Source organism: Saimiri boliviensis, chromosome 7, assembly GCF_048565385.1.
Source record: "Saimiri boliviensis isolate mSaiBol1 chromosome 7, mSaiBol1.pri, whole genome shotgun sequence".
NCBI lineage: Eukaryota > Metazoa > Chordata > Mammalia > Primates > Cebidae > Saimiri > Saimiri boliviensis.
In genome coordinates this window covers 60,583,348-60,606,249 of record NC_133455.1, presented here as the reverse complement: position 1 = coordinate 60,606,249, position 22,902 = coordinate 60,583,348, and the positions used below count along the sequence as shown (strand labels likewise).

The following is a 22,902-nucleotide window of genomic DNA, read 5'->3' as shown; positions in this document are numbered from 1 at the left end:
CTGTTTACAATAGCAAAGACCTGGAACCAACCCAAATGCCCAACGATGATAGACTGGATAGGGAAAATGTGGTACATATACACCATGGAATATTACGCAGCCATCAAAAACGATGAGTTCACGTCCTTTGTAGGGACATGAATGAACCTGGAAACCATCATTCTCAGCAAACTGACACAAGAGCAGAAAATCAAACACCGTATATTCTCACTCATAGGTGGGTGTTGAACAATGAGAACACATGGACACAGGGAGGGGAGCACTACACACTGGGGTCCGTTGGGGGGAAATGGGGGAGGGGCAGGGGGATGGGGAGGTGGGAAGAGATAGCATGGGGAGAAATGACAGATACAGGTGAGGGGACGGAAGGCAGCAAACCACACTGCCAAGTGTGTACCTATGCAACAATCTTGCATGTTCATCACATGTACCCCAAAACCTAAAATGCAATAAAAAAAAAGATTAGAAAAAAAAAAATAGAAACTATTTCCCCCATCCCCTACTTTCATGGAAAAATTGTCTTCCAGACAATTTTGACCAGAAAGGCTGGGAATTGCTGGTTTAACATACATAAGTAAATAAATGTGATACATCACATAAACAAAATTAAAAGCAAAAACCATATGATCACCTCAATAGATGCAAAAAAAAAAGCATTTGGTAAAACCCATCATCTCTTTATGATAAAAAAATAATAATAATAAAAAGAGAAACTTCAACAAACTAGCATAAAAGTGACTTGAAGTGATTTACCTCAAATTAATAAAAGCCATATATGATAAACTCACAGGCAACATCATACTGCACCAGAAATGTTGAAAACCTTCCCCCTGAGAACTGGAATAAGATAAAGATGACCACTTTTACCACTTCTATTCAACATAGTACTGGAAGTCCTAGCCAGAGCAACCATGGAAGAGAAAGAAATCAAGGGCATCTAAACAGGAAAAGCGAAAGTCAAATTATCACTGTTCTCTAATGATATGTTGGTAAACCTAGAAAACCCTAAAGACTCATCTAAAATACTTGCAGATTTAATCAATTAATTCAGTAAAGTCTCAGGTTACAAAATCGATGTACATAAATCAGTAGCCATGCTATATACCAACAATGACCAAGCCAAGAAACAAATTAAAAATTCAATCTCTTTTAAAGCAACTATAAACAAAAACAAAACAAAACAAAAAACCGTAGGAATATACTTTACCAAGGAGGTGAAAGATCTCCACAAGGAAAACTATGAAACACTGTTGAAAGAAATCACAGGTGAAACAAACAAATGGAAATTTATCCCATGCTCATGGATTGGAAGAATCAATATTGTGAAAATGACCATACTGTACAAAGCAGTCTACAGATTCAATGTAATTCCTATCAAAATACCAACATCATTTTTCAAATAATTAGAGAGAAAAATGGTAAAATTCACATGAAACCAAAAATTAACCCAAATAGCTACAGCAATCCTAAGCAAAGAGAACAAATCTGGAGGCATCACATTAGTGAACTTCAAGTTATACTACAATACTATAGTTACAAAAACAGCATGGTATTGCTATGAAAGCAGGCATCTAGCTCAATAGAAAAGAATAGAGAATCTAGAAATAAAGCCACCCAGAAATACTTACAGCCACCTGAACTTCAACAAAGCATACAAAAACAGAAATTGGGAAAAGGACAGCCTATTTAATAAATGGTGCTGGGAAAACCTGCCAGCCACATGTAGAATAAAACTGGATCCCTATCTCTCACCTTATACAAAAATCAACCCAAGATGGATCAAAGACTTTAATCTAGGACCAACAACCATAAAATTTAAAGAAGATAATATTGGGAAAACTCTCTGGACATTGGCCTAGGCAAAGAATTCATGACTAAAACTCCAAAAGCAAATGCAAGAAAAACAAACACAAATAAATGGGACCTAATTAAATTAAAAATCTTCTGCACAGCAAAATAAATAATCAGCAGAGTAAACACACAACCCACAGAATGGGAGGAAATATTTGCAAACTATACATTTGACAAAGGACTAGTACCCAGAATCTGCAAGAAAGTCAAACAACTCAGCGAGAAAAAAATAATTTCATCAAAAAGTAAGCTAAGTACATGAATAGACATTTCTCAAAAGAATATACACAAATGGCCAACAAACACATGGAAAAAAATGTTAAACATCATTAATCATCAGGAAAATGCAAGTTAAAGCTGCAATGAGATACCGCCTTACTCCTGCAAGAATGGTCATTATTAAAAAGTAAAAAAAAAGAAAAAAAAGAATAGACATTGGAAATGATGTAGTAAAAGGGGAATACCTACACACTTCTGATGAGAATGTAAACTAGTACAACCTCTGGAAAACAGTATGGAGATTCCTTAGAGAACTAAAAGTAGATCTACCATTCAATTTAGCAATCCCAGTACTTGATACCTACGTGTATTAGTCCACTCTCATGTTGCTGTTAAGAACTACCTGATACTGGGTAATTTATTTATTTTTTAAAAAGGAGGTTTAATTGGCTCGTGGTTCCTGGCTGAGGAGGCCTTAGAAAATTTATAATCATGGCAGAAGGTGAAAAGGAAGCAGATACATCTTCACATGGGGGAGGAGGAGAGAGAGAGGGTGAAGGGGCAAGTGTTACACACTTTTAAACAACCAGATCTTATGAGAACTCACTGTCATGAGAACAATAAGGGAGAAGTATGTCCCCATGATTCAATCACATCCCACCAGGTTCCTCCTGCAACCCTGGGGATTACAATTTAACATTTGGGTGGGGACACAAAGCTAAACCGTATCATTCCGTCCTCATCCCTGCCAAATCTCATGTCCGCCTCACATTTCAAAACACAATCATGCTTTCTCAACAGTACCCCAAAGTCTTAATTCATTTCAGCATTAACTCAAATGTCCACAGTCCAAAAGAGCCCTATACTTGTACCCTTTCATCTATGAGCCTATGAAATCAAAAACAAGTTAGTTATTTCTAGGATACAATGGGAATACAGGCATTGAGTAAATGTTCTTCTTCTAAAAGGGAGACATTTCCCAAAACAAAGGGGGTACATGCCCCATGAAAGTCCAAAATCCAGCAGGCTAGTCATTAAATTTTAAAGCTCCAAAATAATTTCCTTTGACTCCATGTCTTACATCCAGTCAACATTGATGCAAGGGGTGGGCTCCCAAGGCCTCAGGCAGCACTGCTCCTGTGATAGCTTCTGTGGTGACTGCTTTCACGGGCTGGTGTTGAGTGTCTGAGGCTTTTCCAGGCACATGGTGCAAGCTGTCAATGGATCTACCATTCTGGGGTCTGCAGGATGGTGGCCCTCTTCTCACAGCTCCAGTAGGCAGTGCCCTAGTGGGGTCTCTATTTGAGGACTCCAACCCCAAATTTCCCCTCTGCACTTCCCTAGTGGAGATTCTCTATGAGAGTTCCACCCCTGCAGCAGACATCTGCCTGGACATCCAGGCATTTCCATACATTCTCTAAAATTTAGGCAGAAGCTCCCAAGCCTCTACTCTTGCCCTCTGCACACCCACAGGCTTACTACCACATGAACACTGCAAAGGCTTATGGTTTACACCCTCTGGAGCAGCTGCCTCAGACATATCTGGGGCCCTTTTAGTCACAGCTAGAACTAGAATGGCTGGGATGCAGGGAGCAGTGTCCTGAGGTTGTTCAGGGCAGTGGAGCTCAGGGAAGTGGGACATCTGGACCCTGGGCCCAGCCTACAAAATCATTCTTTCTTCCTAGGCCTGGCTTGAATTCCTCCCTAGAAAATGGGTTTTTCTTTTCTACCACATCAGGGCTATTAATTTTCCAAACTTTTACACTGTTTCCCTTTTATATATAAGTCCCAGTTTCAGATTATCTCTTTGCTCACAAATATAAGCTTATGCTGTTAGAAGCAGCCAGGTCACCCGTTCAGTGCTTTGCTGCTTAGAAATTTATTCTGCCAGATACCCTAAGTCATTACACTCAAGTTCAAAGTTCCACAGATCTCTAGGGCAGGGGCGCAATGCCTCCAACCTCTTTGCTAAAGAATAATAAAAGTGACCTTTGCTCCAGTTCCCTGTAAGTTCTTCACCTCCATCTGAGACCACCTCAGCCTGGACTTCATTGTCCATATCATGATCAGCATTTTGGTCACAACAATTTAACAAGTCTCTAGGAAGTTTCAAACTTTCCCTCATCTTTCTGTCTTCTTCTAAGCCCTCCAAACTGTTCCAACCTCTGCCCATTACCAAGTTCCAAAATTGCTTCCACATTTTCAGGTATCTTTAAGCAATGCCCCACTCCTCGTACCAATTTTCTGTACTAGTCCATTCTCACATTGCTGTAAAGAACTACCTGAGAATGGGTAATTTATAAAGAAAAGAGGTTTAATTGGCCCAGGGCTCCACAAGTTATGCAAGAAGCATGGCTGGGAGGCCTCAGGAAACTTACAATCATGGTGGAAAAGGGGGAAGCAGGCACATCTTCACATGAAGAAGCAGAAGAGAGAGAGAGCAAAGGTGGAATGCAACACTTTTAAACAACCAGATCTCATGAGAACACACTATCATAAGAACAGCAAGGGAGAAATCCACCCCCATGATTCAATTACCCCTCCTCCAACACTAGGGATTACAATTCAATATGAGATTTGGGTAGGGAAACGGAGCCAAACCATATCACTATGCAAAAGAAAAGAAATTATTATATGAAGAAGACACATGCAAATGTATGTTTATTGCATGTCAGTTAAAAATTGCAAAGATATGTACCAACATAAGTGCCCATCAACCAGTGAGTGGAGAAAGAAAATGTGGTATACATACACCATGGAATAGTATTCAATCATGAAAAGGAGAATAAAATAAAGTCTTTTGTAGCAAATTGAAGGGAGCTGAAGGCCATTATTCTAAGTGAAGTAACTCAGGAATGGAAAACCAAATACCATATTTTTCCACTTGTAAGTGGGAGCTAAACTATGAATATGCAAAAGCATAGTGTTATTCTGGACTTTGGAGACCTAAAAAGGGGAAGGTAAGAGAAGGATATGAGATTAAAAACTATATAATGTGCAACATACACTACTTGGGTGATGAGTGCACTAAAATCTCAGAATTCACCACTATATAATTCATCCACATAATAAAAAACCACTTGTACCCTGAACGCTATTGAATTTTTTTTTTTAATATTTAAAAAAGGAAGAAAGGGCAGGGCACAGTGGCTAGTGCCTGTAATCCCAGGACTTTGGGAGGCCAAGGCAAGCATATCAGCTGAGGTCAGGAGTTTGAGACCAACCTGACCAACATGGAGAAACCCTGTCTCTACTAAAAATACAAAATTAGCCGGGCGTGGCGGTGCATGCCTGTAATTACAGCTATTCAAGAGGCTGAGGCAGGAAGCAGAGGTTATGGTGAGCTGAGATTGCACCATTGCACTCCAGCCTGGGCAACAAGAGGGAAACTCCATCTCAAAACAAAAGCAAAAACAAAAAAAGGAAGAAAGACACATAGTAGGTGTTCTTTAAATGTGGAAAGATTGGCTAAGGGAAGCAAGAATAATGTGAGAATAAGTACAGGGTAGCAGTGAATGTGGTGTACATAGGGAAAAGTGAGGGAACAGAGTGTATGCAGAAGCGGGCTCTCTGTTCTGATTGTGTGGAAACCAGCGTTAACTCACAATTTTCAGTGGCACTAGCACTGTCAAGTTTTTTGTTTGTTTTTTCACCCAAGAAAAGAAAATGTTCAGACTACATATTGTGTTCAAGAAACTGTATATTTTTCCTTGAACAAATAATGACATTTGGACATAAATGAAGGAAGGCACATATACTGTACAGAGACACAAATCTTCCCAACTCCAAAATTTGGACGTTTATATGGGAAATTTAGTTGGGCAGTCTGAGTGGAGGAAGATTAAGAAGGACTTGGAAAATCAAAAGGGTTTCCTACCTTCGTGATGCTATGAGGCATTGTGCCTCAGAGTGAAAACTGCATTTTTTTGTGAGTTGGTGTGGCAGGCTTGGAATACCACCTCTTTCAGCAGCTCACTCAGGACTGGTGAGGGCTATTTGTACCTCATTGAGGGCTTCTCTACAAGAAAACGCTGAATCCTTTCCTCCTTTCTTCTGCAGATTCACTATAGGACACTTTTTTGAAGCAAGAACATGCATTTCCCCCCTGGCGCTCTGCAGCGGTCCTCGAAGCCCAGTGTCACTCACCTGGGTATGACTGCTCTTACTTCAGAGAACCCTGGGACACTTAAGATGAAAAGCCCCCAGAAGTTAGCAAACAGCCATCTATCTGTCTGGCATCGCTATGCTAAAAGTGACTTCTAGGGTATTCTAAACCGCTTTTAAAAAAACAATTAGTCACTTCCGACTTCCTCACCCCGCAAGAGTTAGGACTAGGACGGCAGCAGTGAAGTGCTCGCTCCAGAGCTGTTATTTATTTAGCGATTAGCCTAGCACTTTGATTTTAGGGCAAAAGCGAGCCAGACAGTGAGGCTGACGTAAGGATCAAAAAGGCCACCTATCATTCGCGGAGGACACCTGCCTCCTCAGCCTGATAACGTAACTATTACTGTGCATCAGATTTTAATTTTTGTGTTTTGTTTTGTTTTGTTTCATCACTCCATGTAACTCATTCATGATTTGAAGCGGGCTCTGAGGAAGAGTGCTGCATCCTCCCGTCCTTGTGTGTCTGCTTAGGTCTCTCCAAAGCAGGTCCCTCTCGACTCAGATCTGCGTCTCCAGGACGCATGAAGGGGTAAGGGTGCGGGTCTCCTACCCCAGCGCGAGGCGCTGAGCGCTAGAATCCGCCCTGCGGAGGCTCAGTGGGAGCTCCGAGAACTCGCCAGCACCTCGCGCCGCCTGCCGCCTCCCAGCCCGGGACTTGGGAAAGGAGGGAGGGGACGAGTGGAGGGAAAGTGGGGCCGGGCAGGGGGGGTGCCTGGGAAGCCAGGCTGCGCTGACGTCACTGGGCGCGCAATTCGGGCTGGAGCGCTTTAAAAAACGAGCGTGCAAGCAGAGATGCTGCTCCACACCGCTCAGGCCACGAGCAGCAGCGAGGCGCACCGCCACTGTCGCTGCTGCAGCCAGGGCTGCTCCAAAGGCCGGCGTGGCTGCAACCGGCACCTCAGATCCCGCTGCGCTTCTCCTCGCAGTGCAGTCCACGCCGGAGGGGCAGGAAGGCGGCGCCCGGTGCTGCAGCCGCCCGCTGAGTTGCAGAAGCCCACGGAGCAGCGCCCTGCACGCCACGGCCCACAGCAGCCCGGTGCTGCCCTCAGCCGGCGTCCGGCTCGTGGCCCCCTGCTTCGGGCACCATGGACACCTCCCTGCTCGGTGTCCTCCTGTCCCTGCCGGTGCTGCTGCAGCTGGCGGCCGGGGGCGGCTCACCCAGGTCTGGAGCGCTGCTGCGGGGCTGCCCCACACACTGTCATTGCGAGCCCGACCCCGACGGCAGGATGCTGCTCAGGGTGGACTGCTCCGATCTGGGGCTGTCGGAGCTGCCCTCCAACCTCAGCGTCTTCACCTCCTACCTGTAAGTGCTTCCCCACTTCACTCCGGGAGAGAGGCTAAGAGGGGAGGAAAGGCTAGCAAGGCGAGGCTGGAAGCTCCTTGGCGCCCGCCTGCTCTGAAGGGGGCAGGCGAGTTTGTCAAAGGCATCCTGTCTCAGCCTGGTTGGGCCCCCAGAGAAATGCACGTGTCTCGGGGAGTAGTGTGCTGGCACTTTTGGGGCACGCAGAGAAATGGCTTCGAGTGCAACCCGAGAAAGCACTGCTGCCCCGCAGCTTCCCAGTCCAGCGCTAGGCACATCGCAGGGCGAATTCCTGCAAATAGCAAATACGGACATTTGCGTATGGAGAGGGCATTTCTGCACCGAGCCTGGAACCCAAAGGCAGGCAGCCATCTGGTCCCCGCCCCAACAGCTTCTCTGCGTCTAGTCGCACTCCGCGAAAAGATAGTCTGTAGAAATTTTCCCCAAAGGAGAAACAATTTGCCTGGCTCCAAAGAGTTTTATTCTGCATCCCTTGAACGGTGACGTGACGTAAGCTTTTTCTTTTCTTTCCTCTTTTCCTTTCTTCCTTCCTCCCTTCTTCCTTCCCTCCCTCCTTTCTTGTTTTCTTTCTTTTTTAACGGCGTGATTAAAATGTGGCAGCCACAAACTCCGATTAGAGCTGCCAGAACGTTATCTTTACCTTTGGCTGCCCGCGCCGCCCTTTGAAGTGCCCGCGGCCACTGTGTAATCTTTAACCATCTCCTCCCCCGGGGGAGGAAAGGGGAAGTTGGCTGAAGGCTGCTGGGCTGGTAAACAGCGGCACGGACACCCAAAGGGAGACCTGAAGCTCCCTATCTTCCCTGGGGGATCCTCCCAACCCTTCTCTCCCCCACCACCACTTCCAAAGCCCTGAGGCAGCGGCTCATTGCATAATTTTGTGTCTGGAAAACCAAGGCCCAAGGGTAACAGGTGGTTGGGTGAACACGGTGACCCAGGAGGAACCCTAGTCTCAGAGACGAGGCGTCTACTCCCTTCACCCCCGAGCAAAGCATCTGGGGCTTCATTGCTTCTGGCGGGAAGACTAGGTTCTAGGCCACTCCGGGAAACAGGTGCTCCTGACCACAAGGTGAAACATTGAGGTTTGAATTCAAGACATTGCAGCGAGCCCACCCCAAGCCCATGCAAGCCCAGTTTTCGACTTCTCTGATGTACCTTGGCAGGAGAGAGTTGGTATGTTCGTGAACCCGTTCTTCCATGTGTTGAGTTGTTTTCTGGAGGGAAGAAACATGAAGAGGCTTGCACAACATTTTCCACTAGGTAGTGATTCTTTTTCTGGAGACAAGAGTGAGAAAGAAAAAAAAAAAAAAAAAAAAAAAAAAAAAACTTTTACTTGCTTTAATATTGTCTTTAAAGAAAAGTACCATCCTGCTAGATTTTACGATTGGTAGATGGAAGGTCACCTCCTCATTTACCATAAAGCTGTTTTAACCGCTTTTTCTTTTTTACCTGAAAGAATGGTAAAATTATTTTTCCCACCAGGCTTCCCCTCAATTGCACTCAATGCATGTGATACTGATATTGTTCCAGGAATGGAAATCTGCTCTCATAAATGATCATGCTCTCAAAATTCATATTTCCTCCTCCTGAACAGCTGTCTCTACTACAAAGCAGAATACTCATCCCCAAGCTCTCTAACTGCTAACGTCAGTGTTGCAAGGATCCTGAGCTCTCCAAAGCAGTGGATTTCTGAGACCAGTTTGGCAATTTTGCTTAGGAGCCTATCACTCTGCTTCTTCCCCATCACCCTGAAGAAGTTTGACTATATACAAGAGAGGTGTGCAGTGCCCCCAAACACTTAACCTACTGTTTAAATTATACATTCATTACGAAATATGTTTAAGAATACAGAAAATAAGCTTATGAATAGTTCCAGATTGCTTTCTTCTCTCCCTTGAAAGAACAAATATTTGTTAGGCTTCCGTTACTAAAAGTTGGCATAAAATTCTGCTTTAAACCATTTCCCACATGCCTCAAATGCATTTAACTGTGCCCTCCATGTGCTCAGGAGAACCTACTGCCACCTACTGCCAATGTTCCCTATCTATCTATAGATAGAACAATCTATCTATCTATATTACAGATAATCCCTTGAAGTTAAAATACTGTTATGAAATTAAGTGTCATATTATTCTCATGTTATTTAATGACAGCCTGTACCCTGGCCTAAGAAGAAATTTTCTCAGTGCCCTATGAATTATTAAATTCAGAGCGCCTGTATAAAGTGATATGTAAATGTTAAATACTTCTAATGCAACACAGTTCAGGGGATATGATTGCTAAATATAGAATTCAGTCCTGAAGTATATAATCAACCTGGTGTTCTTTATAATGTGTGATTTCATAATTTGGTGTCCTTGTATGCTAAAAAATGCCAAGGGCCATGGGATGCCCTTTGAGCAGGTGTTGAGGGTTTACGGCTATTTTGGATTTTTACAACCACAGGAACGCTATGCAGACATGAAGGGTAGATGATGCCCTCTTTTGGTTACACCTAGTATTCTCTGACCATTTCTGTCTTCACTTGTGCACTCAAAACATAAAAGAGGAATCTCGACTTATTCATATTCAAATAAATGAATATGTGTTGTACTGATTTTCTTATTTTAAGGAATAACTTCCCTTCGCTGTTGAAAGGGAACACAAAGTTATAGCTCCACTCTGCCGGGGCCCAGTAGTAATTGAGCCTTGATGAGAAAGTTGCAGTGTACAAAGACTGATGTGGTGAAAAGCCAGAACTGCTATCATTTATTTGTAAGAGGTTATCATCATTTATTTAGTCAAAATGTTATCTCCTAATCCCCCTCAAAAAAAGAATAAGCATTTCCTTTTCTTCAAACAGACTGATAATGGCAAATTCCAACTGTACACATTTGGCAAGTAGCTGTACACATTTGCCACAATCTGATAGCTGGCTAGTCAAACTTGTAGGTAAAGAAAGTTTCCTACATCTCTTCATAGAATGCAAGCACTACTTATGTGCCATTTTATAATCTTTTTACCCAGAAAAGCAAAATGTTAAGCCAGTCCAAATATTAATATTAACTCTCTTTTCTTACTTAGCTGCCTTCCCCATTAGGTCTTTAACTGGACCAGGGAACATAGTGGAAACACTGGAAAAATCTCCATCTTCCTCTCTTCTCTCCCCCAACTCCCCCAGCAAGTGGTTATGGGCTCTGATTTTACTAACAGGGGCTAATAAAGTTTACTTAGCAGAAAATAAGAAACACACCAAAGTTGAGATATAAAAGCAGACAATAATTATTTACAACATTTAGTACATCTCTATCTACTAGTTCTGATCTGTCCTAAATAACGTAGTTCTAGCATCTAATCTTAGTATAGACAAGTTACTTTAATGCATCAAATGTGGACATTTTTGTTAATAGGGTCTTAAAAGGAAACTCCCCTCTACCACTTTGATGTGTCTTTCATCTAGTTAGTGTGACATTCAGATAGAAAACTAAATGCTGATGAGCATCCTAACAGAGTAAATAATTTTTCTTTATTGGTCCAGAACAGCTATTTTTTCCTTGCTGTTGTTCAAAGGCATTCATATTTCATCCACAAGCAAATTTGTGTTATATAAACCAAAGGAACCAAAAGAAAAGATTTTTTTTTTAATTTTACGTAGTTTGGTTAGTTTTCATATGTAACTTTGAAACAAAATTGAATTTTACACATAACTAGTAAAACTGATGTTAATAAGAATGAAATAAAAGCCTCGATTCGTTAAATTAGGCACTGGCTTAATATCATAAATGTGTTTTAATATTTAAGATGCAGTTTCAAAATGAAAGATCCTTTTTAGAATCTTCTTTGAAAATGATTTAATGTAGTTCTCCTCTTCAAGCAAAGAAAGTTATCTTAAATAGAAGAAAATTTACTTTAGAAGTGATTACAAAAATATAAGTCTTAACATTTAGATCAGTTATAAACATTATACAGTTTTCTCTACAATGTACTTTTAGAATTGTTTAAAATATAACGATGCCAGTCAATTTTCTTCATTTTAATAAAGTTCTTTCTTTTTCTCCAGGATTCCTGGGGATTTTTTTCATAGCATTTTTGTTATGGGGTGAATTATTAAAACTAATTGATCATTAGCCTAAGTAACTTTTAAAAGTCATGAGCTCATTCAAACAATTTTGTGGCATAAATTTAGAATAAATATTTTACTGAACATATTTAACATACGCATGGCAGAGTTTGCATGATGAGAATGAATTTTTATACATAATAAACATGATCTTTAGTTTTTTTTCTTTCATCCTTGTGCATTTTCCTCAAAGTAAGGGAGTTCTGATGTAGCAACAAAAGGTAGCAATCATAAATGAGTTAGAAGATCAGAATTAAGAAATAGCCTGTGGAGTGAAATAACACCATGTTTTGATAATAGACCAGTCACACTTGGAAGTGTTTAAAGAAGTTCAGAAACACAAAACTAGTCTATGATTTCTGAAAGTTAAGTGTTTTATGTGAATGATTTTATTGTTTTCAGTTTTCAAAATACACCTGCCAAAGGCATAGAAGTATCAGATCAAACAATTAACCCAGTAAAGCCATCATAAATTAAAGACATTATAGAATATTTATCATTTTGTAACTGAAGCTTAATTTTGATTTAGCAAAGCTTTTTTTATATTTCTTCTATCAAATTCATGCATTTGTCATTTTAGCTACAAATTTACATATGTTTCTAAATAATCTAAATCACATGCCATAGGATAGAAATGAAAAACAGCAATGGGTTATCCAATGAGCAATTTTGTGAAGTAATGTATTTGTTTGGTTTAGTTATTTATGCAAATTTAGAATAAAGCTAAATGGCCCATTTTCTTGTAAACACTTCCCTAGTAGATATTTCTGGTAAATTGATGTCTTCATGAGAAGGCAAATTCCTTCCTATAAGATTCAACTTCCTCACTTCAGTTGTAATATTTTCCTTTATAGAGTCTCATTTTGTAGTAGAGAGATAAATCAGACTAGCACTAAAGCCATAACTGACTGGTATACTACATATCAAACAAAATGAGTTGTGTATCAAGTCCTGCTGCAATTTTTGATGTATCTTAGCAGAATTTCACTTGTTAAATCTGCCCATGAGTTCCAGCCCACTACAACTCTTTTATTCCCAGATCTGTCAGCTTTAATCTACACTTTTATTTAGCCATTGCGGATACTAACTACATGCCCAATTTCACCTCTGGAACTCTATCTATGGCAAAAGGAGACATTTCACAGTCTATAATGTGGAATTTTAAATTAAATTCTCGTGATTCAAAACTTATTTTTTTCTCCATATGTTACATGGTAGGAAGCAGGTCCATTCTTAAAATCTGTGGCATTTTTTTCCTGTTAAATTGCTTAAGCCCAATGGGAATGCCTGACTTAAAACTAGAAGGGAGAAAAACATTAGTTATTCAATTTTAAGAAATGGAATAATATATCTAGTGGTAATGCTAAAAGGCCTTTAACAGGGTGTTAGCATTAATGGAATACTATTAAAAGATATTTCATATTCAGAAGTGCTTCCATATATCCTCATGTATTACTTCTCTTTTTAATGTTTAACTCTGGAATTGGAGAGGCTGAAATTTATTTGGAGAGTATGCAAAGGAACTGACTCCTGACCATATAAACAACTTCTTGAAAGTCAGATGAAATCACACCCCATGATTTAATGATGGGTTCTTTCCTTCAGGGCTAATTCTTCTTACTTGGCTGTGAGCTCCTCCAGGATAGGACATTTTCCATTTTATATCCCAAGTACCCTTACCAATGCCTGACTCAGGGGAGTTTTGTAAATACTGAATATTTTTCAGTAATGTTGAATTGAGTGGCATTGACTGAACCAGCTGCTGAAATCCCAGTGGCTAGTACAGATGAGAGAAAGACAAGTGCGAACTACTAGTCCGCAAGTACAAACAACACAAGGCCAATGGTATTCCATAATTATTGCCCAGCCCCATTTGAAATATGACTGAATGGTGTTCAGTTTAAATGGTGCAATGAGTTGTTTATTTTAACACGTGCCATGATTTACGTATATAAATTACTTTATTATTTTAATAGCAATATTCATAATAACTGACAGTTGAATTGTGTTTCCCAAGTGTCCGGCACTAAATACTTGACTCAGCCCAAGGTCCCACAAAGGTACTAAATACTTTACTCAGTCAATGCCCCACTTGTGGTGGGGCAACTTGCGACAAGTTAGGCATGATAATAGCACCACTTATTAGGTAAGCTTACCGTAAGCTTATTTCAAGTATTTCCATTGCTCAAAATATTTTTGGACTTCCTTTGAAGTTATCTTCAGGGCCAGTTTACAGCAACACATACTTATGCCTTGTAATAATTTTAATTGCTGCCGAAATATTTCAGCCCATTTTTCTTTTCAGGAACACAATTTATGAAGCTCTAATACCAGAAATATTTTTTCAGGGAATTCCAGACCAAAATGTAGTTTTTAATTTTCCAATAATGTGAGCATTACTTTACATAGTTTAGGGCCAATATTTTAAGTTTAGTAGACATCTTTTTATATCTATTTTCTTACTACCACAGAAACATTTTTTTCTTTTCTCCAAATCAGAGATAAGTTGTAGTAGCTGCCAGAGTATTGTAAAGAGTGATCAATAGATTAGTAACTTCCTAAGCAAGAAAAAAACCTTTTTCCTATAACCAGATCTATGTATCAAATGAAGTAGCTGCATTCTTTGGAACACTCTTGGAACTATTTCTCAGTTCAGAGAGACATGAACTTTCTTAACAAGCAAATTCTATTTGAGCTTATATTCACCTTTAAAATGGACGAGATCAGATAAATTGTTGTCACAAAGGTATCATAATGTTACTCATTTGATTCAGAATAGAGAATTCTTCCAAAATTTTATCAAATTCCCCAACATATATTTTAAAACTATGCATGGTTTAACCATTAGACAATTAGTGATACAGACTTATGTGTCAGTTAGAAATCTGGATAAATCATAGAAAAGCCCCCCACCCCGCCCCCCGCTTCAAACAATGAAAACCCTTTTCTGAACTATGCAGTTGATTTCCTCAGTCCTTCAATTCAGTTTATTAACCTGATATACATTAATCGCTTATTGTATTATAAAGTCAACAGAAAAAACAATACTGATATTTAGAAAAATTGGGATATGTTTAGAGCACAGTCTCTAGAATGTCTTAAAATAGTACCCACATACTCTAGCTTTTTATTGACAATAATTTAAAGTTATTCAACAATCTCTAATTTTCAAGTGTCCCATATTTTATACATGCACATTTTCCATATACTAATTTTATCTTTCTTGCCTTCAGAAGGAGTATTCACTGCTTCTTCAAACAAGGACTGTGGTGGCCAAGGGGAGGAAAGTCGTGTCTCGTGCACACACTAACACACACGCCAACACACTAATAACAAACAATTCCCTTTGTGCCACTTGCTTGGCAGAAATGATACAAATGTCGGCAGGGCATGGCCGTGGAGGGTCGACCCTTTAAAAGGGAGACTATGGAGCTGGCTGCTTGAAGGCACCTTCAGTTCGGTTCTGAAACTGAAATGCAGAAGACAATCGTCCTGGCAAAGGGAGCCCAACTCCAGCTGAGAACGCGTGCATGGAGCTGACCTCCCTCCTCAGCCTGCCAGGCGAGATTAAGCTTCCCTCAAGTGGTCCCTTGTTAGCCCGTCCTTTTTTCCGTGTTGCTCATCTTTCACAACTAGAAGCCAAGTGTTTCAAACTGTTCCTCAATTTGCAGCCAAATTCCTTTATTTCCTCCTTCCCCCTCGTCTTCCCCCTCCACACACACACGGACACACACACACACACACACACACACACACACACACACAACTGTTGGGGCTAACCTTACATGTGTGCCTTCTTTTCAAAGCCTACACCAAGAAAAGAACCTAAGAATTTTTAAGTTTCACTAAAAAACTGGTAAATACTTTTGTTCTCATTTTTCTTGAAACCTTGATTAAGTAGAGCAGAGACCTCTACAAAAGATGTCTATTTGTAAAAATAACCTTTCTTTGATCAAAAAAGCCACAAAAGTGTACTTCTCAGGAAACTAGAAAAACCACACATGATCTCAAGTGGAAAAAATATAAAGAATTTGCTGAATTTTTAACCTTAGTACATAACAAGGATATTATTTTAAAGTTGGTTGGTTAATGTGGGCTGTGTTAGAACTTTCATTGTGTTGTGTTTGGGTTTATGCAATGTTATTTTAATGAGTTTATTGGTTCGATGAACAAAACACCACATGATGCTTGAAGTTTTTAGGCTATAAATTTTCTCGTGAGGCACTTACTTGAAGGAATTCTGTTACATAATCAATTGGTCTTTAAATCTATCCACACAGAAATAAAATCTTTCAGTTTTCCACATAATAAAATAAAATTTTCCATAGAAGATATTATATTCCTTAATCAACTATTTTGTATATAAATCTCGACACTATCACAATAAAGATTTATTTCACAGTATTTGCTCAGTGAATCTACAGAGTGAATTTGAAGCCTTCTAGTAAAGACTGAGAATAAAGAACCTTCCTCTTTATTTCTTTATTTTGTCTTTGTACTTCCTGTCCTGAAGTTACCCTTAGCAGACATGCCTGCATTTGGCAATAGGTTTACTCTATCATTGTTACAGTGTTAACTGTACAATAGAGAAAAGCCTAGAAAAAGAATGGCAAGAGGCTAACAGAAGAAATCTGCTACCCAAGAGACAGTGCTGACAGAACTGAGAGACTGTGAGCTACTGGCATCCAGTAGACACCTCCACTAGACATCTCAGGGGGTACACTTCCCCTCTTTCTCCATTCCTCGAGTCAAGAATAGTATCAGAAAACTGAAAGGATGCCTTTTCCTTACGTCAGATGCTTTCCCCACCAAGGGCTTCAAACTAGAAGACGAAGGGAAGTTTAGAAAGAAGAGTCTTTGAAATTAAAGTATCAACTCAAGTCACCAAAATTGGGGTCTCTGATTTTAACTTGGAAAAGCTACATCACTGTTCTGTGGTGGAAGATCTTTACTCATCCACAGCTCCCGTTCTCCAGCAGCGGTTGTTCTCAGGGTCTCAGTGCAATAGAGTACAGGAGGAAGTTCAAGATCTTTTTTTATTGAGTCTTCAAGCTCGGGTAGCAAAAGGAAATCCTAGTTAAACCAGATTCTCCCAGGGTGTGAGCATATCTCATTTGAGGAACTCAAAGGGTTTAGCAGCATGATTAACTGACAGCAAGTGTCCACCTTCCGCCTTCCAGCTGCTGGCTTTCCAGGAAAACATCCACTTCCTCAGAGTCTTTTAGTTATGAGAAGTGTTAGATAGATATGTTCTGGTCCTGAATTACTACTACATAGTAATTTAAAGCCCTCTTTGCCTTAGCCACAGGAACATCTCAGAATATAATTAATTGTATATTGGGAAGAAAGGCTAATTTTGGGAGATTTATGTTCATTATAATAAAACTAATTTAGAGCTTGAGCTAATCCCTAGCTACATTTTGAGTAAGTTCTACTGTGAAGAACTAAAAGGATAATCTTTTATCCACAAATTACCAGAATGACTAAGCTGTATATCCAAGGTCACATTACACAATGCAAGACTGAAATTTAATCATGATTGCTGGAGCATTACCCTAATTGCCCAAATAAACAGAATTAAAATCACTTAGATGGGTTACAAAGGATTTCAGTGAGTCAAAAGCTATGGCTACTCAGGGAATTTAGAATGGAAAGAACCTTGGAAGTTACCTAATCCAACATCTTCATTTCACAGATGATGAAATTTATGTTCATAAGAGGTTAATGACATTCCGAAAATCACACAGCTAGCAAAGACAGAATTGGACCCCAGCTCTCTTGAAAACAGTCCAGCGCTGCTTCTCAGTCACCTTTATATTTCAATGTCAGATACTCAGATGAACTCAAAAACTGCCAGTTACTTTTCTAGATGTTGCCAAATATCCCGTGGTTTACACGTTATATATGTCCGTATCTAGGTATGTACCTGAATTCTAACAATATCATCTTATTTTGGTTCATTGTAAATAGAGATACAGTGTCTCTGTATCACCTAAAAACCTGCAGAGCAAAAAGGAACACTCAGATTTAGTTTGAAGAATGTATAATTAATTCCCCAAACGTCTGTTCATAGTTGTCATTATTTCTTTTTTCTTTTTTTCGTAAAGATGGGAGTCTGGCTATGTTGCCCAGGCTGGTCTCGAACTCCTGACCTCAAGTAATTCTCTACCTCAGAATTCCAAAGTGCTGGGATTATAGGCAGTAGCCACCAGGCCCAGCCTCTGTTCATAGTAGTTAAATATGTGGTTATTCTAATTAAAATTTCATTTGTTACCTTAATTTGATCAAATTTTGGTTGCCTTAATGCCTCCTATAACTGTTCTCTTTCTCTTCTGGAAGTGAAATTGCGTGAGTCCAGGGTCTACTCACTTTTTTCCTGGATGACTATAGCAGTTTTCTGTCATGGTTTACAGAGACCCCCATCACATATACACACACTCCCTACTATCCACTAGTCTCTGGTCATGTCTTACCTATATTCAATCCTTCAATAGTTTCCTGTGACTTCATAATAACTTTTAACATGTCAGTTTAGCCCAAAAAGCCAACTTTTCTTGCCTCATCCCCAACCTGCAACCCCTGCTGCCAAATTCCCCCTCCCTAGCTCCCTGTTAAAAGAAGAACCTTAGACAAATTAAACTTAACAGAGTTTAATTGAGCAAAGAACAAATTGGGCAGCCCACAAACCAGAATAGGTTTAGAGAGATTCTGGCACTGAATCTGGTTTGAAGAAAATTTATGAACAGAAGAGGGAAAGTGAAGAACAGAAAATGGAAGTGAGGTACAGAAACAGATGGATGGATTACAGCTTGGTGTTTGCCTCATTTGAACAAGGTTTGAATAGTTGGCCATCTTTGATGGGACAAAACTCAGTGCTTGGGACAAGAGGAGGTTAAAGTCTGTTTTCACATCATTACGTTGCAGTTTACTACGTACAGAGAAACCTTTAGGCCAAACTTAGAATGTAAAGGGGTGGCTTTAGCCTGAATTTAACACCCCAAGCTCTCTTCTCTCCAGCCACTTCAAACTGCATCCTACAATTTCCCTACTTCATGACTCCAGGTGTACACATGTGTTGCCATCTGCTGGGATTGTCTTTATTTTTTGCTAACCTCTATGAGTCTTTCCATACTCAGCTCAAATAACATCTCCTCTGGGAAGCTTTCTGAAACCCCACATTTTAGAAACCTGTCTTTGATGCTCCCACATCATGCTGAGCCCACTGCGATCATAGCACACACCAGACTTGATCACCATATTTCATCTACTTGTCTGTTTCCTCCACTGGATTATATACCCCTTGAAAATTAGATCAGAACACAGAGTTCTTGTATATTGATCATGTTTTTCACTTTCCCTATTTTATGATGCTTTGACTTGCAGCTCCTAAAGAGACTGCCCGTCCTTGGGCTAGGGAATTCCTAGAGATAGCAAATGATTTTCTTGTGAGTGTATCTTTCATATGCAAACCAACCTATCCAAAGTCCATGCCCCTAACCACTCACTTTCCCAGGCTCTTGCAGGGCTCTTATACTCTAGGTCAATATTTTCCTGTTCTACTCACCCCAAGCTCAGATTTCAGATAAATTGGGATAGCCCCTACACCCTAGAACTCACTGAAATTACTCAACTAGCCAATCTTAAACCTGCTTACCCTGCCTTATCCATTATTTCCCATGGAAACCACAATAAAGGACCTTGCCCATGATTTTCTTCTGCTCCTTCTGTCTCCAGACTGAGCCCAGAGCTTTCCTGTGTGGCTCTGCGTGGAATGGTGGGCCCTTTCCTCTTAGGAACTGTGAGTAACAAACTCCCTTTTCAATGGTAGTCATCATCTGATCTGTTGGCCTCATCCCACCTGAATAATATTAATACCTGCATTTTAAAACACCCTGTGTCCATGTATGTCTGCACCCGGGCAACTTCAAAAGGGCACATAGAGCAGGTACATTTGAAGGAGAGTCAGCACAGTTTTCTCTCTGGAGGGCCCTTTTCTGTTCCCCTAAACTCTACGTAAAACTCAAACTTTGTCCACATACCTAAGACATAAGACGCCGTTTTCTAGCTACCAAATGTGCAATGGAGTGAGACTAGTTGATATAATTTCTGATATAATCTCATCATGTGATGACAAAGAGATTCTTTCCTCTAAATTTGGCAGACTGATTGTTTGTAATCCACCAAGACAGAGGGGAAAAAAATTCAGAAGGTGTTGTTGATGCTTTTACCCATAGTTCCTCATTTGACCCTCAAAGCAAACAGTAAAATAGTTATTACTATCAATATGAGAACATCTCTTGATTACTTTTGCAGCCTTATCGTAAGTGATCTTGACAAATCACTCAATGTTTCAGTTTTCTCATTTGTAAGATGGCAATAATAATGATATCTACCTAAGTTGTTGTGAAGACTGGTGAGATAATGCACATAAAGCACTTTGCATAGCGCCTCACTTGTGTAGCATGCATTAAATTTTAGTGCAATTATTTCTGTTGATGATGTTAGAGTTGTTATCACACTTAACCTATGCTTTACAAGTACACACCATGTTGCCTCTTACTGTTATTCCCTAAATTAGCTAAATTAATTGCGCTGAATATTTAAAAGTATAATTTTCATTAAACAAGATTGCCTAATGTTAAAGACAAGAAAAAAAAAACAGCACAAAGACACCTACTAGGTAAAGAACTAGAGGAAAAAGAAGGAGCATCTTCAGATGACTTTGGCATCTAGCATGTTATAAATAAAAATATTCTGACTTTTGTTTCTGATCTTTGGTATCAAATAGACAAAAGATTATCTGTTTTTAATGAAGTTTCATATTTGCACAGGAGTGTGTAGCATTGTGTAGACACTGCACAAATCTCCAGGACAGCTGAGGGCTAAGTGAACACTTTGTCACAGAGAGTAGGCTGATGGCACAATGTTAGGACTCTACTCCTCAGTTACATTTTAATGAATTGCCCACAATTTGTAGTACTGAGCTTGAATTCCTTTCATTCTTTCCTTTTTTTTATTTCATCCACTCTCATAACCTTTCCTGACTGTGAAAGAAAAATTCAGCTTGGTAGCTTCTGGCGCTCTTAGAAGCTCCGATATCAGCAGCTGATTTGTTACAGTGGCAAGCAAGAGATGATGGATTTAAGGGGACTGAAAGAAGGTAGGGAATTCAACCTTCCTTCAGAGCCAAAAATACATTCAGGAAAAACCAAGATTTCAACACGACAAAAATATGTGTCTTTTCTTTTATACTAACTGAAAAAATAGTTCTACTTTAAGAGCAAAAACTAATTTAAGGAGTAGGCTTGTGTCTGCCTGAAAATACATCCAAAATAATCTAATTTTTATGAGGAACTTCAGTACTCATCTTTGATAAAGAAGCAGTTGGTTCAATACAATTGCAAGAAGGATCTTTCAGTCAGTGATGGCGATGAGGCTAATATCATTCCCTGGAGAATAACAGGTTTCAGTGATGTGAATCTGTGTAAAAGAGGGGATTCAAAGTTAAATAAGGGGTCAAAGTACCACTTGGACTTGTGTTTCAAGCAGGAAGCCTCTGGAATTAGGCCCAGTGACCCTCAGGGGAGAAGAGACATAGGTGATCAGTTATTGGAGCAAGACAGTCTTTTAATCCTATTGGATGAGCTTATATTACTGTCTCTGCAGATGTTCCATAGGCCGCTGCAAAAAAGGCAAGCTGCTTTGCCCATAACTGATGAAATCAAGAGGGCAGGTCTGAAAAAAAAAAGAGAAATCTCCTTATATCTTACTACATGTAAAAAGATGATTCTGGAATTCCCAAATGTCTACTGAATTAATAAACCAGGAAGCTGATTGATTTTACCACTCTAAAGCCAACATGGAAGAAACTGCCAGACAGACATCTACTATGTATCATCCAGCAGCACAGATTGGAGAAATAGACTTTGTCAGCCCACCTTTATCAGACAGTGTAAATAATCACCAAACCAAAGGAAGCAGAAGGCAGCAAAAGTCAAACAATTTCAAATGAAGAGTCAGAGGATCTCTCTCAGACAAAGGGAAATCCTTCAAGTGGAGAGGAGAGGGTAAGAGGAAAGTGGCAGCCCAGAGGAGACCAGAATGTTGCAAATTAGGAATAAATAAAACAACACCCAAAGGAACTCAAAGGAGAGGCGAAATGCAAGACAGAGAAGTGTGAGGCAAGAGGGCGACCTGCCAAGCATAGCAGAGCTTGGCTACTGTCTCCACTGTGGAGCTGGCTCGCCCCCTGGGTAGAGTACAATCTTTTGTGGTATCCACAAGGCACGCACACATGTGCGCGCACACACACACACACACACACACACCCCACGGGCACATCTCTGCATATACACAAAAGAACAAGGCAAAAACACTCATTGTAGAAATACCCTTAAAATCTCAAAATTTGTATCTAACCTATATAGGATAAGGCAATTGGAATACTCCTGGGACTGGGAAATAATTAACACTGTGGTGCAGGGGGGAAAAAGCAAACAAGAAATGCAGGAGAGTAGAACACTAGATTAGAAGTCTAGATCTGCAGTTCTTAAACATGCCGGCACATTAGTTCCAACTGGGCGCTAATTTAACCATCTCAAAGCCCAGATCCCACAACAAACCAACTAAATCACGATCTCTGACGGAAGGAACTAAGCATCAGGATGTACTTTAACTCCTCAAGGCATATTCAATATGCGACCAAGTTTGGGAACCACTGATTTGGGTCTAGCTACCCCACTAATAAGTCACAGAACCTCTGGCAAGATGCATATCCTCCCTGCCTCAATTTTTACATCTGTAAAATAAGAGAGGTGAACACATGTTCTGAGGCCTTTCCTAATTCAGTCGTTCTTTCTAGGAGTCTATCAGCTTGGCATCTGTGTGTATTGCAATAGGGCAGGTGTAGCAGGATTGTAGGAAATGGGAGGTTTCGACACACCCACACCCACACCCACTCCCACTTTGTGCAGCAAATCTGGAAGCATTGTTTACTCTCCTGCAGTGAGCATTACTTAAAATGACTTTATTTGTTTTACAGTTTAGAGAGCCTCTGTAGGCAGCCTCAGGAGCCCATTCATTTCATTAACATTAAATCAACAAGCAGACCTTCTTTCTGCCTCTCTCTAGCAGGATTAATGGATTTTGGCATGATTTGTGCACCTAGCAGCAAAACCTCGTGCTGAGAAAGCTAGCAGGCTTGACTAATTCCCAGTAGTGCTAACTTCATAAACTTACTTTAAGCTTTTAA

At 40.2% G+C, this 22,902-nt stretch overlaps 1 protein-coding gene and 1 long non-coding RNA gene across 2 annotated transcripts in view; one reads left to right on the top strand and one right to left on the bottom strand.

Moving 5' to 3' along the window:
* The window catches only part of LOC141585103 (uncharacterized), a 96,319-nt gene that overhangs the window by 8,328 nt on the left and 65,089 nt on the right, over positions 1-22,902 (bottom strand). The window contains exon 2 of the long non-coding RNA XR_012518412.1: positions 8,708-8,827. This is a non-coding gene — a long non-coding RNA (uncharacterized LOC141585103). The remainder of the gene's footprint in view (positions 1-8,707; positions 8,828-22,902) is intronic.
* The window catches only part of LGR5 (leucine rich repeat containing G protein-coupled receptor 5), a 143,885-nt gene continuing 128,014 nt past the window's right edge, over positions 7,032-22,902 (top strand). Inside the window, exon 1 of the mRNA XM_003927802.4 lies at positions 7,032-7,537. Within this exon, the coding sequence (XP_003927851.2) occupies positions 7,320-7,537 (218 nt within the window). The 5' untranslated portion in view covers positions 7,032-7,319. The remainder of the gene's footprint in view (positions 7,538-22,902) is intronic.